Raw genomic sequence first — 22139 nt, 5'->3', positions numbered from 1 at the left:
CAGTCTTAGTGGAACAAATATGGAAGCGGTCACTAGAACAAGTGCATATTGAGGTTTAAGATCTGCTTAAGATCTGGATTAAGAATGTATAGATACAAATTATTTCATTAAAGTTCATCTCTGTTCGTGATTCTCTCGAATTAAACATCCTGTCATTTAAATCATTTTTAGGAAAATTTTCATATACTCGTAGCTGTTAAATACTAATTTCTTTTTATACATGTAACAAAATAAACGGAAGTAAATTAAAAGATTCGTGTATACGAAAATAATCGTTTTAATTTTTGATCTTGTTCTTTCGATTCAATAGATATAAGTGTAATCTTAGAATTTCAATTCTATTTTTTTAGTAACAAAATATTTAATTTGTTTTATATCTTCTTCCGTTTTACATGTATCTGATCGTGCCTGTATTTGGAGATTATCCAATATAATCTCACTTTCAAGAATTTTAAGTCTCGTAGCTTTAATTGCAACGTGTTGTATGACGCATTCTGTATAATTATTCGCAATCCGATGAACATAACTTTCGGACATCGAGTATCTTCGATTCCAGATTAGCTATACTATCCTCTAGATGACAAAGCCAATACGACACGTTTCAATTTGCACATTAATTATTTTATTTGCCTTGCAATTAGAATGATTCACGTATTAACATTCTCATATTAAAGTTCCATCGTTTACTTTCACATTGCTATAAATATAAATATAATATAAAACGCGTAAGTGGATAGCGGATTTTTATGTATTTATGGGAAGTGTATCTCGTAACATTGGATATTTGGCAAGTAAAACGAACTTCTGTCTAGGTTCGATTCTTTAAATTAATTGATAAAAGCACGAATTTGCATAAATATTCGCACACCACACATAAGTAATTAGTAAAATTGGAGTACGATTTGCATATGGAAAATTTCTAGGTTGGGCATTTTAGTTGCCTCATTAGCAATTCAGACAATGCGACGAATAACAAACAATAGTCTGGTAACTGAGAACTACAACTCATGGTGAAAGTCACGTTTCAGCACGTATCGCCACTGTTGAGAATTTATCAGAAACTTATGGGAATGGTTAAATATAGAAACCTGCGCTTGAAGAGTATGAATGAACCTTACGGGTGTTCCCTCTTTGATGACGAACGTTTATTTTACTTCGCTTGGAATTGGTTTTCATGAGCGCGGCAACAAGTAGCACGCGAAACCAGACGTTTTGTAACAAACTAGTATCGAGGGAGTTCATCATTTACATAATCATGTCGCGTGAAAGATAATCAAAAAAATTGCTGCCGCAATTTTAACGTCAGTAGAAAGTACGTAATTCGTGTAATCTGTGCTTTACATTCAATATTGATGTCATTAATAGCTTAACACATTTTTCAATGCAATTACTTATCCACATAACAGTCATACATTTTTTAACGAATGTGGTCGAAAGTGGAGTGCTACTATGTAGATTTGTTTTTTAACATTCTGTTACTAATTGCTTGGTTGTGATATACAGATAAGAGACTGATTCGCAATTAACGAACGAGTACTTCATTCAACGAACTAGTATTACGTTGCTTACTCACGATAGTCATATCATATCTAAGGAAGCCATCGATCAAACCGAAGGCAATGTTATTAATTTTTATTAATGTTTCAGTGTTATTAATTTTGTCAAAAGTTATACAGATTAAGTTTTATCCTATTTCCTTGTAGTAATTATTTTGAAAAGACGAAAATTATCTTTTCGAAACTCAAAATCAAAATCAAAATATAATATTCAATGTACAAAACAGTCCAGCAGAAAGTTTACAAAACTAAAAAAATAAAAAAGGACGCGGAAAATAGCATAAAACATATTATAATACTGAAACAAATATTGGAAATATCATCATTCATGATGTAATTAAGATATCACTTATAATTATCGTATATCGCATTATCGTACATGCAAATATTTACACTCTCGTTCATAAGTCGCCAGATAGTTTCGAGAGTAGTGTCTATCTAGTTATTATTTATTTATCATTGAAATGTGATATAACTTATTTTTCCTTATACGTAATTGACAAGTGTCAACTTAATTTTATAATTGCAAAGTCTGTTTATCTCTATCCTAGATATACAAATAAGAAGCGTCTCGTAATTTATGTGTACGTATGTTGGTAGTATTCCGTGTGATATGCATCAGTTAATCATCGTCCATTAACAAATTCTTCATTAACACGATATGATTTGCACTGGAACTTAAGTTCACGATCATCCCGTAATTTCTTCAACCTACAAATATATCTTACTTGAAATTTTCAATTAAGACGATACTTTTACGAATCCAAACAAATAAGTATACTGCGAATATTTATGCAAATTATGAACAAAATTATAAGGAAGAATTTGTTTCAACCACAACATATTATACCAAGTACTCTGCTCTGGATATTACCTATATCGTTGTATTATTACCATTATATATTTTTTCCTATAAATATAGAAAAATTCGCCGTCTATATGAAAACTATAGAAGAACATTAGTCATTAGTTTTCCGTTTTCATAATTTTAAAACTATTGCCTGCGATAATATTAGGTATTAAAATTCAAGAATTATTTTCAATCTTACATCTTTAGACTTAACAGCTTCTCAGCTGTTGAAGTACCATTCTAAGTACACAAAATTAGAAAATGAACAAAAATGTACCAATCATGTCCTTCCTCTGTCATCATTCTATACAACAAATAAATCAATTCGCCAAAGCAAGATTGATCGTATCACATCGGAAAGTCGATGTTCGTTCGCACGAGCCCTTCTTTTTTCTTCGATCAACTTTCTACGGAAAGTCGTGGCGCCACGCGTAAAAAATCTACTCGTTGACGTTTCTCTTCTGACGTTGAGTTTTTCTCGAAAAACAAATCGCGTACTTGGCTACTCGAGGAAATCCTGCGGATTGGATCGCGGCAGCCGTCAGGACGATCTGTCGATTCTAGCAGAATGCAAGAACTTATCAGTCGTCTTACGAGCAGTTGCTATGCGTTATGGAAGGGGTCCCTGGAGTCACCTACTAGCTCGACCAGTCAGAAGTCAGTGTGTGTAAGCCGGCCGGTCGTGCCGGCTCCTTTTCTGTCTTTGCTCTGCTGTACCTTCGTTTTCCGAAAAATCGTAACTCGACTGCACGTTCATTCAGCCGCATGCCATAGATCGATCGGGCCAAGTGTCTCGTTAACAGTCGAACAAATTGCACCGTCAAAACTTGCGATTTCCTAAGAACTACAAAGCCTTTTATCCGTCACGAGAAACGAATCATGGTGGTCCCGTTAAGGAGGGATACTCTTCGTGAACTTTTCTTCCACGTCGTGCCTTGAATTTAGCAGAAAATTCGTGATTTACAGTCGTACAGCATCTTAAAGAAGGAAGAGACAGCAGAGATTTTCTCGTCGACGGTGGAGCATTGGATCGAAGCATCGAAATATCGCATTTTCAAGGAGAAATATCGAGAGACGTTCGGTCGTCGAGAATGCGAAGAGGAAGAGACGAGGTCGAGTGAAATTTTTATTGAGTTTTTGTTATTGTTGCCTTTATCGGGACGGAGGGCACAGTTTCTGTGAATTAACGGACAGCAAATTAATAAGCCGAAGATGTTTAAAATTGTACGACGATTTTGCGTTTGATGGGATTTTATGTTTGCCCTTTTGTTATCTGTGGTGGTGAAGAAACTTTAGAAAGAGTTTGAAAAATTATTTCTTCTCTGACCTAGGGAGAAGAACGCCGTAACGTAAAATCTTGTCGCTCTCTATTAATACTTGTGTTTCAAGGAAATACGTACGATATAACGTATGCAGAAAGCAGGTGGAAAATAAAATAAAATCGTGCATCGAAGAAAGATATCGATTTTCTAGAATTTTTCTAAAGAGACGTTTATTGAAAAAAATTACGAAATTCGAAGAAGCCAAGAGGTTAAGACTAGATAAAAATATTTCTCAACGTTAGAAAAGACAGTGTGTGACGTATAAGTCGTATGTTTTGACGGACTGCGAACGAAATGAGCAGAATCGTGGTTTTTACACGTTTCTGAAACTGAACTTTGTCGGCTGTATTGGCAAAGACGATAAACAGTCTACTATTTACATCACCAATAGGGAACAAAAAGTGCATTTTCTTGACGATACGAGAGCAGTGTTATTTATTACTGATTGACTGTTTGCTGTTTTCCGATTAATTCGAGATATAGACCGATTCGACACGAAAACAATTATTAATTGGCGCCGTGCAAAGTAAATAATCCTACCTTTTTCGATAACATCGAATATATTTAAGAAACGAAACGTTGTTTTTCGAAAATGTGAGGACAAAGATGCACGAAACCGACTGGAAAGCGCTGGAAGAATCTTCATTGAAGTATAACGAGGTGACTTCGATCTGATTCAATACGATTTAAACAAGGAGCATGATTATGACGCATACGGAAGAAGTATCGACGACTTTCGAGTCGAAAACACCGACAGAACAAATGAATGGCCACTCTATGGTGAATAGCTCTTTTGTTTTTCAATTAAATTAATCAATTTAATCTTTCGCCTTAAATACCAACAATTTATCCAAAGACACGTAAGTCATGTTTTGATGGGGGATTTTAGTATCGCGATATTTTACGTTTAATAGACTGCAAGGTGTCTCTTTAAATGAAAACTGTAAAAGTGAAATGCTCGTTATAATAATATTGGCGGATATTATCGTGAAGCGCCACGTTTCGCTCATTTACATTGGCATTCATCGGTTTATCTCGGTATATCGAAAAAGATACGTAGTATAGTAGATAAATTTATTTGTTCTGAAATTAAACACCCATATCTAGTAACGAGCACATTTATATTTAGTTTGCTCCCCGTATCGTATCGCGTATGACTTTCAGCATTTTCTCTCCGCGACATGACGCGACGGTGATTTTAACATCGCGTACAATTTAATTAGTATATTCGATCTTTGATATATGCAAAATACGAAGAACAAATGTCTAAAAATCAATTACGCATCGGCATTTAGAGATTTAATATGACTGCGTTATGATTAGTTAAAACAATCGATTAAATCATTAAATCGATTAAAATTTAATGAGATTTTAAACATTCGTTTGTTCTATCAATAGCGCATTAGTGTAATTTAATAAATTAAATTAAACTAATTTACATACGGAGACCGCAGTAGAATGATAAATTACATTTCCCACCGTTTTACTAAATATAATATATTAAAATTTGATATAATTTTAAAGAATTTTGTATTACTAAAGCTGTTCTCTGTTTAGTTTTTGGATCAACTATGTATTTTGGACTCTCTGTTTCTCGAATATGCCGAGAATATATTCATAGTCGTCGATATTCGAACTACCAAAGCAATTAAAACGACTAATATCAGTTTCTCTATCTTTGTACTTATTAAAAACATGTAAATGAATTCGGCAATTTAATGTCTACTTTTATCGAACCATTAATTACATATTTTAATATAGATGTATTTTGGTCATATTCTTTCAATTCCAATTAACTATAACGTGCTTAGCCGCGTATTAAAGATCGTTAATTTGAAACACTTTTGATTATTTTTTTTTTAAGCAGTTTCCTGAACTTAATGCTTAGTATTTTATAGTCTTTGAGTCCAACAGGTTGTTCTACTTCCCAACCTGTTGTCAATTAATAATAACGACATTAAAATCGGAAGATTAAAATAGGCTCATAATAGGCTTTTCTTACGAGCCTCGTATATATCTAATGTTCCCAGTTATAGCTTCGAAACGATGGAAATAAAACGATCGGAAAGGGATCTTATTAGATAAAATTAAATAGTCTTGCTTTATGTGTTCACTTCTGAAGTAGACACGTTCCAATGATTTTAAAGTCATCTCTCTTTCCTTAGATAGAACTATAAATCTCTTCCTATGCTCTTCCTCTAATCTTCATTCTTTACAAAAGAAAGCCTACTAAAAAGACCTACATCGGGAAATTATTAATTATTAATTATTTCCCAATTATTAATTCAGAATTAAAAATTCAGAAAATATTATAATTCTAATTTTGTACGAAAGACAAAAAAACATTTAACACAGTACCTACCCTTACGTATATATTTCGTACTCAGTTTTACTCGAAATACACTCCAAAATTTACAAATAAATCAAGAAAATTGTCTACTAGTCCGCTTCCCATTTAAATTGCTTGTTTCCTTCCTGTTGATTTAATCAAACCGATCGAATCTGTTTGAACGACCCGCGTATCGTAACAAGCTATTTAGGCGTAACGATCGGTGTGAGTAATTGACCGAGAACTGATTTTTCGATGGCAATTATGGTTGGCCAGGTTATTGCCCTTGCGGTGCGTGCTATGAATGAATTAACGTTTCACCGCAAAACGAAGGCCAGGTTGATGATAATAGCACTGCTTCTGGTACACCTTGACACCGAAAATATCGTGAACGAGAGTTGCTGTATTCGGTTGCAGTGCCGATCGACGGTCGACTGCATCGGACTGAACCTCATCATTTCGACGACGACGACGACGACGACGATGACGACGACGCAATAACGTATCTATGTATAGAAGATGTACGCGAACAGCGTCTTACCGCGCAGTATCTGCTTCTCTGAACCGCGCGATTCGCACGGTCTCCGCGTCGATCAGTTGAAATTTCGCTTCTTACCACGCTTCACTCTGGTACGTAATCAAATTCAGATCATTTCTATCGACGAGCTGACTTATTTCAGTTAGATTCGCGTTAGGTTCGATTATTAGAGTACACTGATTTATCGATTCTGATAAAAGAATGGAGGATGTTGGATGGAATTTCATTGAGAATTATTTTTCGTTCTTTGGAAGGACACGACTTTCGAATTATCAAAGATTGAGAAATTATCCATGAATTTCTTTTAGAAGGGCGTTACGACGCTTATGCAGTTTGCATCTTGTCTATTTTAGGCTAGGTCCGAGTTAGATCTATTTATTGCAATGGTTCGTCTTGGCACGCGACAAAATTTTAGTAATTTATGCATTGATTTATTCGAGATTTAATTTTGGTTAGGAATAAAGCAGATTAAATGAAACTCTATTGAGAAATACCTTGGAATTATCAAAAATCGAGAAATTTTCTATGATCCTTTCTGGGAAAGCTTTAACCAACTTTTATTTTGACTATTTTAAACTATTTTAGACTAGATTTGAATTAGAATGCTTGTTGCAATGCTTCGTCCTGGGACACATCGAAACTTGGATAATTTAGATTGACTTATTCTAGATTTAATTCGGAGAGGTAATATAGACGTTTCAATTATGTCGAAATTTTAGATATTCCAAATTTTGAATTTGGAATGATCGTGAAAATTTTCTATGATTCTTTTTGGAAGCCATTGGATTCACATTGCTTTCATTTATATGCAAAGATGTATAACAATAAGAAGTAGTTGTAATAATATATTAAATAAATTTCGTGTAAATAACTATAATTGTTTATAATCTGTGGAACATATAGCAGAATCCATAAAAATGCGATATCCACAGCAATGAAATATTCTATATTATAGAATACAATATTCTATTACAAAGATAAGTTCATACTGTTACAGTCTGAACAATAAGATCAATCTGCTTTCAGAATACCATTCAATTTCATCAACAAAATTGTCAATAAAATTATCCAAATATTTTTGAACGATAGCATTCATATATATGTTTGATCCTCAATTAATAATTATTTGTTACAATAACATGCCAGTTTAGAACTCTAGAAGCAGTTCCTTATCAAAATATACAATATCTAGTTGTCAGTTTGTAAACAATTATCATAAAACTAGTTATATAATCAGTGTTTAAAATGCATCTTAGGATGAATAACATTTTAAGTAATTCCGCATTTCTCTGACAACAATGCATTGACGTATTCATAGAATTTTCCATGTGGCAGTTAGTCATCGTGTTCTTCGACAGCTGACAATGAATGAACGAATTCTTCTTTTCTTCCAGCGTAGCACTTTGTTCGAGATAGGGTGTAGCTTTATTGCTATGCAAATGCAAGTAACACCGATAACTCTGATAATTAACCCTTCTTCACTCGAAATAGCATTATTGCACACTTCGTATATATACATACGGAATACTAGCTTTTCTAATAATAGTTGTGTTATTAGCATTCCTACACAAAATTTAGAATTTCTGAATTTTCTATTAGAACGAAAAGGACAGATATGATAAATTTGATTAATAAAATATGCAACGTAATTACGATGAAGCAAGTTTCCATCCTTATTTTCTCAATTATATATGTCAATTAAGATTCTAGAATTATTATTATTAAAAATTATTGAAATAATACAGAAAATTGATAATTATTCAACAATTTTGAGATTGTTCAATTTCTTCAATATAAAATAGAAATTATTTTTACTCCTTTAAATAATTCTATAGAAATTTGCACGTACTATCAAAAACTATTGTGTATATAATAATACAAAATAATAATACAGAAAACAAGTAACAAAAATTCTGAAACTATCATAAATATCCCAAATAGGAAGTAGAAATTATTGTTATTCTCTTAAATAATTTTATAAATAATTTATACACCTCTTTTTGCCTGAAGATAAAAGCTTTCATAACGTCATATAATGCACGTATTTTATTACAAATATATACGATGTGCGCTGTCGTACATTTTTACTTGCATCCGTCATATATTATAATTTACAATGCAAGGACGGATTATTGACCCTTAGCGAATTGACACACGTGACATTCTCCTTCTTAAGGCAATTTAATATTGAAAAGCCGCGGCGATAACCTTGTCGGGTCGTTTGATTGGATATTAATGGATATTAATAATTTCATATGATTCGCGTAAAAAACAATGGTCTGTCGAGAAGACGGCAATGTCACACAAATAAATCGGACATCTTCTTGTCGCGATGGTGCCTCACGAAACTTCTGGTCACGCGATTGCTTCATCGTCCTTGCATACTTATGAATACAAATTTTTTGGATAACCGTGCATTCTGATGCACCGGTCGTATTTTTTTCCTTTCATTCCTACCGGTCATCAAACAGGACGACTCGTTTCTTTTACGTAATGAAACGACGAGGAACGAACGCGGACTGTAGTTCTTTTACTTCCATGTTCGAATGTGGTTCACGATTTTTTTTTCTTTTTTCTTCTTTTTTTTTTTTTCTTATATTATACGATTTAATTATTTCGTTCGAAGGTGCAATCGTGAATTTTTTGGCGGAATAAAGTTACCGGTTTCTTCTTTGAGAATTTTCTTCCGACGTATTTCGTGCTTTTTCTGTGTTCGTTACACGTGTTTTTTCTTCTTATGAATTATCAGTAGGTTGTTAAGATGTCGCTTCTCGACGTGAAAAAGTGTTCAATATTTGCGGTCTTCTTCATTTGCATACTAGAAGTAATGTTTCATTTTGCGTACAGCCGACATCCTGATGCTTATCTAAGACAAATATCTCGTCGGTGGTTAATTTGTCATCGGTTGCTGTGATACGTCAAGGAAATTAATATAGTTTTTACTTTTGACAAATTAACAGCTTTCATTTGTCTTGGATAACCTTCTATTTGTATCCTCATCCTTACGAAGTTTAATTACAATTAATAAGTTTGTTATCTTAAATCATAAAATTATAGTATCGAATCAAGTTGAAATTAGAATATGAATTTTGTAAACGTGCCTGTTTTTCAAATCGTTTAATCGAATCGAAATTGAAATTTTTTTTACCGATTCTATTATGATCGAAGAAAAATAGCATACACGCCATGCTATAAGCAAGAGATTCCCAATCTATGGGTCGCGACCCCAAGGGGATCGCAAAGTGTTTCCTGGGGGATCGCCGAGGTTATTTTTACTTGCATTATACAATTATTTCTATAGAAATTTTGTACTCAATTACTATTATAGAAAATGTTATTACATAGAATCTCAGTCCTTGTTTGTTTCAATATAGGTTTCGCTATGTAAATTTTTATCTATGCAAAATATCAAACAAATATTAAAATGTTACATGAAATTCAATTTAATATTCAAATTTTATTTCAATACTTTTTTAATATTTCGCATAAAGAAACATTTGTACGTTGAGACCTATAGTAAAACTAAATAAAATTTAAGTATCGTTAAATATTGAGAAGTTTTATTAGAAATGTCTTTTTACGCCAATATGTGTGACTAGAAGTTATGGATCATTTAATAAATAATTACAATAGTATACGCGACTGGAAAAAGGTTCATAATTTTTTTTACAACCACGAGATGTGTTAGATTTTTCGATCATTTTGATCGCGATAAGAATTTTGTTTACTAAATTTTTATTAAATTCTTGTTAAAGAAATAAGTCGATATGAAGAAACCGAAGGAGTTTGGTTTGACGCTGTGTAAGCCGGAAGTATTGCGTAACTTTGTAGATTCTACAAATGCGTTTGGGCGTTTTATTGCAATTGCGAATGGTACCGTAAACTCGTAAACGCACGTATACGTAATATGCGTGTCGCAGATGTTTCACGACCAAACGCATTAGAATACGCAGGTTTATGGCTGTGCGTAAACGCAAACGCCTTTGTCAAAACGTGTTTACACGAACTTACAGCGAGCTTGATGATAGTCAATCGTGCGGAATATAGCGAATGTTTCAGCAATAAATATTTTTATTTCTACACCCGATAATAATAAAATACGATGTGATATTGGAGGTCAATAAATGTCTGCAAAGTGTTTATTTTAATGTTCGTTGCGTAAAGTAATGTTGCTTATTCATCAGTTATGCATTATGTTTATGTTATCAACAGTTCGTCGAAACAATCTGAAACAACTTTATCTTGGTTTCGTACAATGACCCACGAAGGTTGCAATACGAAGATTGTTTATTATTCGTTATTTTTGGATAAAATTTCATTAATTTCAGTTAATACTGATCTTAACGTGTAAACTATTAAATTATCAACTCGTAGGCTAACAGATGATACGATACTATTCAATGAATCGATATTTTAGGTATTACACATGATATAATATGATACGACGATTGTTTTATCATCACGTACATTTTAATCAATCGGCATATGTATTTTTCATTTATGTAAAATTTCACGCACCAGTATTTGTAATTTGTGTATTTCATGTACGTATGGGTATTTGAAAATAAAAAATTTTTGAAGTTATAAATTTGAATTACAATGTTGATTTAAATATATAGATAAATAGTTAACGCAATTTTATTTATCAGAATAAGTCGTAATGAAAAACATCTTTCTCTCTTTATAATAAATTTATTTAAAGGTTTTATTAATTCCATATCTTTTAAGGTATTCTTTTATTTGATCTAGAGACAAAATATTTGTTTCTCTTATCTTCTTGTATATTTCAAAACTATCGGTTATCACAGCATTAGTTATCCAATATTATACGTCATGTTCATCTATCAGATACTAACGCACTTTGTTTTACACGTTAAATAACGCGAAAATCAGAAAACCGATATAAATTAATTTATCTTCTTTTCATGTAATTTGTACGTATCGATTAGATCATATCGTAGAGAACTCAAGACACAAAAGGTTTACTGGAAGTTGCTTAAAAATTACATTCTTCCCTAGTTCTTATGTAATTCAATTTTTATCTTATCACGGATTGGCATCTTTTTAAACTTGAAACTTATAATTATAATTAATGGTGCGTTCATTACTTGCACGTACGTAGGTACTACATCGTATCATTACTATTATGCTATTTAACTTTCATACTACTGATGACGACAACATTAAGCATGTTACGAGATAAAGTGTCTAAGGATAGATAGCGGTGTAATTTATTAGTGTAAAATATTTAACATTAGGATGCTAAGAAGTGCAGGTATTTTATCATCTTTTTTTTCTACATGATAGAAACCGCGCTGATACAGCACTTAGATATCTAAGGGAATATAAATTAAGTCCCGGGAAGCATTCAGGTCACAGTGGGATAAGATCGAAAAATTATAAGTTACGTTTATTAGAAGGGGACCCGGGGTAACTTTCTCACAGCTTTAGTCGCGCGGTGCATGAACTTTAACGTTAAGTTCAAGACACTCTTGTAACAAACTCAAAGCTGCACGCTCATTACGTGCATCTAGCAAGCACAAGCCTTTAAATTTCTAACTTTAGCATCGGCTTAGCTGTTTAAATGGCACGGGAAACAGCACGACCACTTTCGTCTGAACACTGTGGTTTCTGTGGAATTGTAGAACAGATAGCAACTAACACATTCCTGTCATCGAGTATATTTCACCTAACACCAAAGTGCTAGATTAAGAACTTTCCGTAACCGATCATTTTATTCTCTCGCTGCATCTTACGATAGCTTTATTTAAAAAATAAAACGAAATTTTTATACATTTTATTCATTTCTTTTATATATGTATTTCATATAATTGAAAAAGGAAATGAAAGTTCGAGGAAGCTGTGAAGCAAAATCGAACCATCGTTATACAGTTTCACAGGAAATTAGTTTTGTATATAATCGACGTTAATTTTGTTATATAATCGACATATATTTTAATGGTTTAACAATAAACGTGATCTCTGTACCTGTTATCGAGTTTCTTACTCAAAATGTCAAATATTTAAACTGCTTTTACGTACGCTAATTTCAAAAAGCTCAAAGCTACCAATGTTTCCCCAGACTTTTACGTTTTCTCTTTTAAATTAAAAAATTATTTAACAAGAAACTGAGAATATAATTAAAAATTCATGGTATTCCATAATAAGGTTCTATGATACAGTTAATTTTTATTCATTCTTGTATCTGACTTATTTCATAAATCAGCGATAGATTTGAAAGCTTTTTGTTGTGTGGCGAGCAGAGATGCCTTGGCTTTAAGGAACGTACTCCATCGTGGCAAATCTTCTTGCACGCTCAAACTCCACTCGCAACATGCACGCGGAGATGTACACGCGCGTCTATTCTGGACAAATACACGATGTCCCCGTGTTTAGAGACGAAGTGACGCGTATCTTCGCCAACGCCACGAATACACACCCGAATCACGATAAAGGGATAGTTGTCACGAATATGGTTACGACTCTTGATCATAGTGATACACGAAGAACGTCAGTATCCGCTATTCACGACGTGCGACTAAGTTACGCCAAGATTTTCTTCTAATGTATCAAACAATAATCGTAGTACCTAAGATAAGTTTTAATTAATAAATTACACAGCTTTTAGTAAGAGATCGATACGTATACGTTTAGAATCATCTCAGCTACATGTACATCCTTCTAAATATTTATTACTGAACGTAAAACGACATTCGGTATATCGTATTTAATTACTTTAACTGTACATTTCGTAAAAACAGCTATAAATGATCATTTACCACTCGTTCGATCATTTTTCTCACAGCCGTGTTCAGACAATGGTATCGTGTAAACTATATTTAGCTTACAAACATACTGAAATTAAAAGAACACCCTCGACAGTATCCAACAATCTAAAAACATTGGGTAATTTCAATTTTAGAGATTCGATAAAACGTCGTATAAAGCGATAACTTGTAGCCAGGCGTCGGTAATTGGTGGAAAAACAACGAAACACGTGGAGCGACGCTAGAATTAAGGCAAAAAGCCGATGACTCTGGTAGGCCGAACGGGAATGTGGCGATGAAAAGTGTCACAAGCAGAAAGACAAGACGCGGCGCTCGGATAGTAAAGAAGCGATGCACGCGCTCGACGCATCGGTCTAACGGTAACTGCTTCCTTTTACGAGATTAACGATCGCGATCCTGTCGTTTTATTATCGAAAATCCAGCGGTGTAGCGCATCGCATCGAGTCACGGCGGATATGGCGATCTAATCTGCACGAAGACATACGGCAGCCGGATTTATTCGTGGTTCAGCGATCCTGTTGAGCGCGAACCTGCACGTTAAGGTCCCTTATAGTCGTCCGGGCTCGTTGCGCGAAACTCTCCCAAGCTTATCGCTATGGTCCAGCTACGAAACCGGGAAACAAAACGGGCCCCGTTGTGCCCGCCACTTTACTGAAGTTACTAACAAGCCTTCTCTTCTCCTAGTATATACACCACCCCCGTCACCCTCCGCGTACACTCCTTCCTTACGTTTTGCCGGCCGAGCCGGCTGAAAAAAGAGTACCGACACACCACGAACGGAGAGAAAGAGATTTATCAGCGAACCACCGCGAGACTAGCAACCCGATAGACGTGCAGATAGGCCGTCGTTTAAATAAATTACCCTCCAAAGGCTTGGCTGCCCTGAACCTTCTTCTCTCTTCTCTTTTCTTCGTTTCGCGCTCGCGCGAGCTTCGTCTTAGACTCGTTTTAACCACTTGCCACATACCTGTTGCTACACACCCCCTCGTGTTTCTTCTCGTTTGATCTACTTTCAACCATTATTTCACGTTGCTGGATTATCTCGCTGCTCGTTCTTGGTAATTGATATTCTCTTCAAGCCTGTTTTGTGGGCGATGAACGCTGGTTCGTCGGATTAGCAGTTGATTCTTTGTCGCCTATCTCACGCACATATTTAATGGTTAGGTTCGTTGAGGAGATTTTACGTAAAAGTAAGTATAATCTTTGGATGGTTTTTTTTTTTAAAATTTCATACGAATAAGAATTTGAGGTGTTCAGGGTTTCCAAGGTTTTTAGGATTTGCTAGAATATTGATATATGGAATGTGTATTATTACACCTCTGACGAAAGGAAAGAACAGGTTTTCGTATGACATTCAGAAAGATATTTTCATACGAAGAGACAAGGATCGTAATGGCATAAACCAACTGCTACTTTTCATGTGTTCCGCGTTTGTTATTACGAACAATTCACGTTATTTCTTCAAATTATGAAAACATTTCGCGGCAGAAGATGAAATTATAATTCGACTAATCACGAAATTAAAAGAAACTAAGAAGAGCAAGAATTGACCTATATATTATTATATAGTATCTAATTCCAATTCTTCAAAAATATCAAATTTTGACTTTCATCGCTGATTTTCGATCCGACGTATGTTTCACTGATTTCGAAATTCGGTCTTGTGAAATAAAAAATCGAAGTTGCGTATAGTTGTTAATCTCCTCGCTCAGATTTCTCGATTTCTCAAAGAATTACATTCGATAGAATATTTCACCACTTTGCGTTACATAAATTTAATTTTAAGGGACTCGGTCTTTCCTCTGGATCCGACCAACAGACAAGTGGCGGAGAATATTTTTCGCTTTATCTGCTTATCAGCTTGCTTCACTGTTTTTTTACCAATGTGTCGGCAGTCCCCAGCGTTCAAATTCTTGCACATTTCAACAAGTATTTCATTTTCATGTTCTTTCGCGGTCGTTGTCGGAAAAAATCGATACGGTTTATCTGTTTAGTACCACTGTTAAATAAACGCTACTGTGACATTTAATCTGCGTTATCATTACGCTCGCGTTATCACTGCGTGTATCTTGATGAAAAAGCGTCGAGTATTATTATCAACTTTTCAACCTTAACGTGCATTGAACTGTATGACTAACTGTTAAGGTTATTCGGTGTATGTGGAATTAAAGAAACGCGTGGGTAAATTGTAAGGTATTGTAAGTATATATATTGTGAATATTAAAGTACAAAGTGTGGAATACAATGTAAGCTGGTCCAGATCCTCACGCTAGCAATGTTACCCTGAGACTAAAAGAACCCCCGAAACCAACTTCGCACGTGTACCGCTTATGGTCTGTCATCGACGCATTCTTTTGTCTACCTCAGCGCTTGAGAAAACCGAAGACCAGATGTAGAGTTTTCTTAGACGTGGCGATCACTTCAACACTAACTAATACGTAGACAAACACTGTTAAATTTACATACACGCGAGCAATTATCTTTCTTATTGTAAGACGCATATATTTATTTGCAGAGTGTTAAAATTTAACGTTTAGTGAACTTTGTCTATGATGTTCAGAATTAAAAACATTCGTAATGTACGAGATAAAAAGATTACTATTGACATGATTTTATACGTTTCTTTTTATATGATTTTATTTGTCGTACAATTGACGAAGAACAATGCGCAATACACATATTATAACGAAAATTATGTTATAATTGAAACATTCTATGTTAGACGTATAAAGAGCAAAATTTCGTTACTTCATTTAACGAAACGAAGTCTTCTTTCGAAGCATGAACTCTCATTACAGCAATCGCGACAATTAAATGTATTTCCAATACCACCTAATACGATACAATATACATACATTCGAACTCACCTAATTCCATTCGAAGCTGAATGACAATTACTACACCAAAAACTACAGGTAATGGGCAAAGTCTATTGAGCTTTTATTATCCGATACAATGGTCTCTAACTGTTTTTATTTAGAACGTCTTCGCGTAAAATTGGAGATAGATTGGTAAGATTTGTAAATGATTACATTTCCCCTATGTTTAAGTTTTACAAAACCATAAAGTTTGAAAGCTATGCTATTAAATAAGCGGAAGATTTTCTAACAATTAACGTAAACATTTCTCAGAAAGGGGTGCATATAAATTTATTACTTCGTCAAGTTTATTTTATTCCGCGAATTAACAAGCATAATTTCTCGAAGGGTTTATAAAGGAAGTCAGAACGCTTTACTTACGTTTCGTAAGAGTATTACAATTTTGAAATCGTAAGTCGTGCCTTCTGTATCTGCCACACGATTGTAACAAGCGATACTCGAAATTTGTCTCTCTCTTACTACCTATCACGCGAGATTTAACCGCTGGTGTCATTGTGCCGAACATACACAATTTTTTTGATCTTTCCTGCGCTTCATTTAGCGATGAAGCGTTTAAAGAGAGAAACGAGATTGCTTGCGCGAGGTTATCGCAGTGGGATTACCAATAAGCGCCTTTTTCATTGGTCACGTTTGACCGATCGCATCTATTTTCCAGTAATTAACGCGTTAATTAAGATTCGTTCTTCGAGGCTTGGCGAGAGTGTCGATATGTGGGGCGTGATAAATGCCAAGTACGTTCGACATGTACTGAATTTCGGACGTTGAAAAGATTCTCGAAGCTCTTGAGTAATATTGGCTTGGCAACTAAGTGATCGCGCATTTTGTCAATACCACCTAATGACAAAATCTATATCTATCAAAATCTAAATTATATGACCGTGAATGTTTATTTACATTCGTATTTTTACGTACACAGGCTGGTCCATCCAGCTTTAGGAATATTTTGCTCGTTTCTGATATTAAAGAATGTTTCAGGTTCAAGTTGAATGCTTTTGGGAGGAACGTAATTTGACGTGATTAGCTTTTTCGTAGATGAACGCGTAGAAGACATACGAACATCACCAATGTTCTCTCTAAATCGGATCATATATTAATCGATCCAACTGCACGTTCTCTAGGCAATAGACAATATCTGCTAGATTAGTATAGTTCTGCGACATAAGTAGGTTAATACTTTTTTCTGGAGAAGGTCCAGTTGGATCGACCAACGTATTAAAAAATATGCGATTTCGTTTAAGAATGTCCTCTACGCATTCGTCTATGAAGATGGTAATTTGTTCTTGAAATATTCCTCGATATTATCAAAAACAAGCGAGATGTTTCAGGTAATAAAGTTAGGTGAACCAGTCGTTGGTATAACTAAAGGGATAGAATGTAGAAAAAAATTTGTTCCAATCAAAGAACGAGATATTTTGCGAAAGATTTGCATTGAAAGTACTATTTGTACAATTTTATTAATTTTTAATTGCTCGTTAATAACGAAATAGAGATAACGCTATAGTAATTTAACGACGCAATGAACCTTGCTCAAAATGACTTCGGATTCCTTCAACTCTGACTCTGAATGGCTCTCTCATGATTCTTTCATGACTCTCGACAACTCCATAGCTTTTCCTCGAATCATATTGTACTTTTAAAACTTCGTAACCACAGTACACGTTCTCCTAAACAATCAAACTTCCAAGAGGCACAGTGCATTTTAAAGCTCTACGTGACACCATCCCAAATCTTCACTTGCGTTCTTCAATTCACTCTTCGCTCGCAACCTATTCCAGCACGAAATTCGTTTAGTTTTCAGTCACGATGGAAAGCTTTTTTAAAAACTTCTTGAAGATTATTTAACAAATTAGGGTTTGGATTCCCAGCGGTAAGTACAGCACTGAGAATTAATAAAAGATTATACGATTTGCATCTGAATAATACACTGTTCATATTTATTAGAAGATGTTTCACACATTTGATACGAATCTATCGATCTTAAAAGATTTTGTCGTTTCTGTTTGCGGTCTTTAACAATGAATAAAGAAAATTACACTAATTTGAATCGAATTTGTACTTGGAAAAATAGGGTTCAATGTCGTTGTATGAAAGAACGTGAGAGAACTGTCAGTGTGCGCTACATTCGGTCGAAAGTAGTCTCGTCAACAGGAACTTGACGTTGTATTTGTTCGTATGATACACAGACGAGAGCCAATTTTTATCTGTTGCGTAAGGTGCGAAAAGATGAGCATTGCAAACACAAAGTATAACTCTTCCCGAGTTCTCAGCCTTGTGTTATTTTTAATTAACCAGAATAGGTCAAGGTGCGAGTCTAATAATCGAAACAGAGTTGTCAGAGTTTCGGACTCGTTCGATTGGACAAATACCTCGTGACGAATAGTTGTTTTGTAAATACGTATACGCGTCGAACGATTGGAGAATTTTTCCAGATTTTTCTTATATGAGTCATATCCAGCGTGAACATTTCTATTGCTCGAACGAGACGAATTCTATTTCAGATTCGCTTAGACGATCGGATTACCGTGCTATACGATATTTTAATAGTTACGTCGATAGTACGGCGCATCGATTATCTAACCCATATCCTTGTAAAAATTACCCGTGGCTTGGCAAACGCAATACAATCCCGGCGATCTCGGTCGCGACGGTGCGTTATTGCGTGATAACCTGCACCAAAGAACGTATATGTTTTATTCACACCTGCCACTTCCTCGTTATTTGTCTCCATAAAGATGGGCATTTTTCTTATTAACAGCGAATGTAACGATACGATAATAGTACAGATTGTAACATATTCGCATATGCAAGAATAAGCTGAGATTAATTTTTGAAATGTGCGGTAAGATATAGGTAGTTCCATTTATACATTCTATATTCCAATAGATCTCGGTGATTGCGATCATTTTTCTCATATCGAACATCACATTGGAACGTATTGTCTCGCTGAACTTGAGAGGTGGGATCGTGGTGATATTGGATATGTTAAAATCGTGTGAATATTATCTATGTAGTAATAATAATATTGTAATATACATGACGATATAATATGTAGGTGTATAATGTTATAATTGTAATAATAATAATAAATGTTGACGCAACTTTGACATATCCTATATCGGAAATTATACGAGCAAGTTATTTATATTATGGACTTAATTGAGTTATCGAGTTTTCAATTTCTTTATACACGTATCTTTGTGTATTATATTTTTATCTAGTTTTGATTTTTTGAAGAAGCAAGGTGAATTTTAATGTCAAATTTTAAGGTCAGTTTTATATGCTACGTTTTGATACTAGTTAACGATTAAAATGACGAAAATATCGTTATGGGAAACCGGAAAGTGCAGTGCAGCTACATAGTCTTACGTGTACCATCATTTATGTTCCTTGAAATAACATTTCTTTTGTTTTCTTTTCGCATGCTTTCTACTTGTACGACGGATCGAAATCCGGTTTTGCGTAAACTTCGATGTTTTATGTCTTCTGTACTCGTAAAATATTCTTATATTTCGTACGAAAGATTTTAGTTTCACGTAATACTTGAAGGAAAATTTCAGGTATATGTAAATATAAATAATAAATATTGATTTATTTGTTAAACGTTATAATTTAACGAACAATATAAAGTATAAATGATGTATTATAAATATTGTATTTAATCACTATTATATCATGAACGTTTTATTGAAATAATATGAAAAGTCAGCCGAAATTAAACTCAAGTAGAAAAGGATCGTCTGTCGCCAGACACGGCGGTACACGTATGACTCACTCTATACTCTACAAATCTTCGTACTTGCATTATTGCAAATCTTATGCATCAAATATTATTTATACTAATAAGATCTTTATAATTACGTAATTAACGTTAATTAAAGATATTTATTAATTTATAAAAACGTAATAGCATGTAATTCAAGATTCATAATCCTTTAACATTTGCATCCATATAACGATACAGATAAAATATCTCACGTGTCTATTTTCCAATATTTTCGTGTAAAGTGGAAATTAGAAGTATTTGGTTTTTATGTAGCAGAGCGACGCGATGTTACAATTTTGCGACGACGACGAATTCGATAGCTTCATATTTTCAATTCAAACAGAATTATTATTATGCGTTTGCACGTATATGAAGTAGATATAGCATTAAAAATATAAAAAAGAAGATCGTCGAAACATCGCTGTGAAATTCTACATTTAACATGGTTAACGAGCAAACTGATTTTCACTCCGTTTCGAACGAGACGTTTTGACTTCTCATGAAAAGATAAACGAAATGTTTCATTAAAGCGACAGATGGCATGAAATACCACGTGACGAAATATTTCGCCCATGTACTAGATTTTAATATATGTAAATTTGTACGACGATGACACGCATGCCATATACCACATGGAACAAAACTGCTAATTAAATATTTCGAATTAATTCTTCCTCTATAATGGATAATTTATAAAATTTTAATCAAACGTTATAGCTGTCAAAATTTTTAGAACAAAAATTGTAAATCTCGACCTACAATTAAAAATTACCTAAAACCATAATAATTATAATAGCTAAAGCAATTACGTCTATCTTAAAAAAGAAAGTATCGCGTCATACATCTTTCTGCTATCTATCGAGTTCGACAATTTTTTCAACGTCATTGTCCTCCTTACACATTATTCAAACATATAGGTACCTTTTAAATACTTGATTTCGGTATTCAATAAATTTTACTATCTTGCGAGTATTCCATGACTTTTATAAATAAAGTACTTGCTCTTCTCCCTAAAAATCCGAAAAAAGAAGCGCCATAAAAGAAAGGGGAAAAGAGCAGATTTAAATTATATTTAAATATTTTTTCTACACGATACGACTCTTTTTATTCGTTGCAACTTTTAATCCGACCTTCGTTGTGTGTTAATCAATGATTATTAAATTAAGTACCACGAATGCAACCCGTATTGCAAGTTATTGTTCTCCTTACACATTATTCAAACATATAGGTACCTTTTAAATACTTGATTTCGGTATTCAATAAATTTTACTACCCTGCGAGTATTCCATGACTTTTATAAATAAAGTACTTACTCTCCTCCCTAAAAATCCGAAAAAAGAAGCGCCATAAAAGAAAGGGGAAAAGAGCAGATTTAAATTATATTTAAATATTTTTTCTACACGATACGACTCTTTTTATTCGTTGCAATTTTTAATCCGATCTTCGTTGTGTGTTAATCAACGATTATTAAATTAAGTACCACGAATGCAACCCGTATCGCAAATCATTAAGTTCTCAAAACGTGGGCTGTCCGAACGTCGTGCACGCTTCGTTATTCCAGCGTATCCGAACATAATAAATCGCGCACGAGTAATTGCAACGTTCGTAGAGGTGTTTTGTCCGAAAGCATTAATGACTCGTTGCAACCCTGATGCTGGCACGTCTCGCGTTCCTTTCGCTTCCATCAGTCTCCCCGTTCGTAATAAGACGCAGATGCTGGTTGACTCTTATTATTAACCCCTTCCGCGACCGGTTGCTCACCTCCGAGTGGACTTCATCTAGCCAGACTTGCAATTACGCGGCCGCGTATTGGCTTTAAGGCCACGATAATTGACTCGACTCACGATAAGTTTTGACAAAATTCTAAAGAAACGGCACCTATAATATAATCCTGGGTATTTTTTTAATTGGCTTTTCTTCAACGCTCTCTTCAGTCATTTGCTTTCGAACGCTCGAGGCGTTGCTTTCCTCTTGTTGCACTTAATCAATACTTCGCTTGAGATTGCTACCAGTTATCGATGGTATCCAACGTTATTTGCGAAAAAGATGAAACAAAGAAAATCATGTGGATATACATATACGTAGGACTGAATATGGATGCTGCAGATTTTCGA

At 34.2% G+C, this 22139-nt stretch overlaps 1 protein-coding gene across 3 annotated transcripts in view; it reads left to right on the top strand.

Moving 5' to 3' along the window:
• LOC132904689 (glycogen-binding subunit 76A) overlaps positions 1-22139 on the top strand; it is a 94767-nt gene that overhangs the window by 29142 nt on the left and 43486 nt on the right. Inside the window, exon 1 of one of the 3 annotated variants that reach the window (XM_060955384.1) lies at positions 6493-6687. The exons of the other annotated variants lie outside the window; for them this stretch is intronic. Coding sequence (XP_060811367.1) covers positions 6577-6687 — 111 coding nt within the window. The 5' untranslated portion in view covers positions 6493-6576. Of the gene's footprint in view, positions 1-6492; positions 6688-22139 lie in introns of those variants that run through there. 3 annotated transcript variants of the gene reach the window in all.

This window comes from Bombus pascuorum, chromosome 2, assembly GCF_905332965.1.
Source record: "Bombus pascuorum chromosome 2, iyBomPasc1.1, whole genome shotgun sequence".
NCBI lineage: Eukaryota > Metazoa > Arthropoda > Insecta > Hymenoptera > Apidae > Bombus > Bombus pascuorum.
The sequence above is the reverse complement of the archived record's forward strand: the minus strand, read 5'-3'. Positions and strand labels throughout refer to the sequence as shown.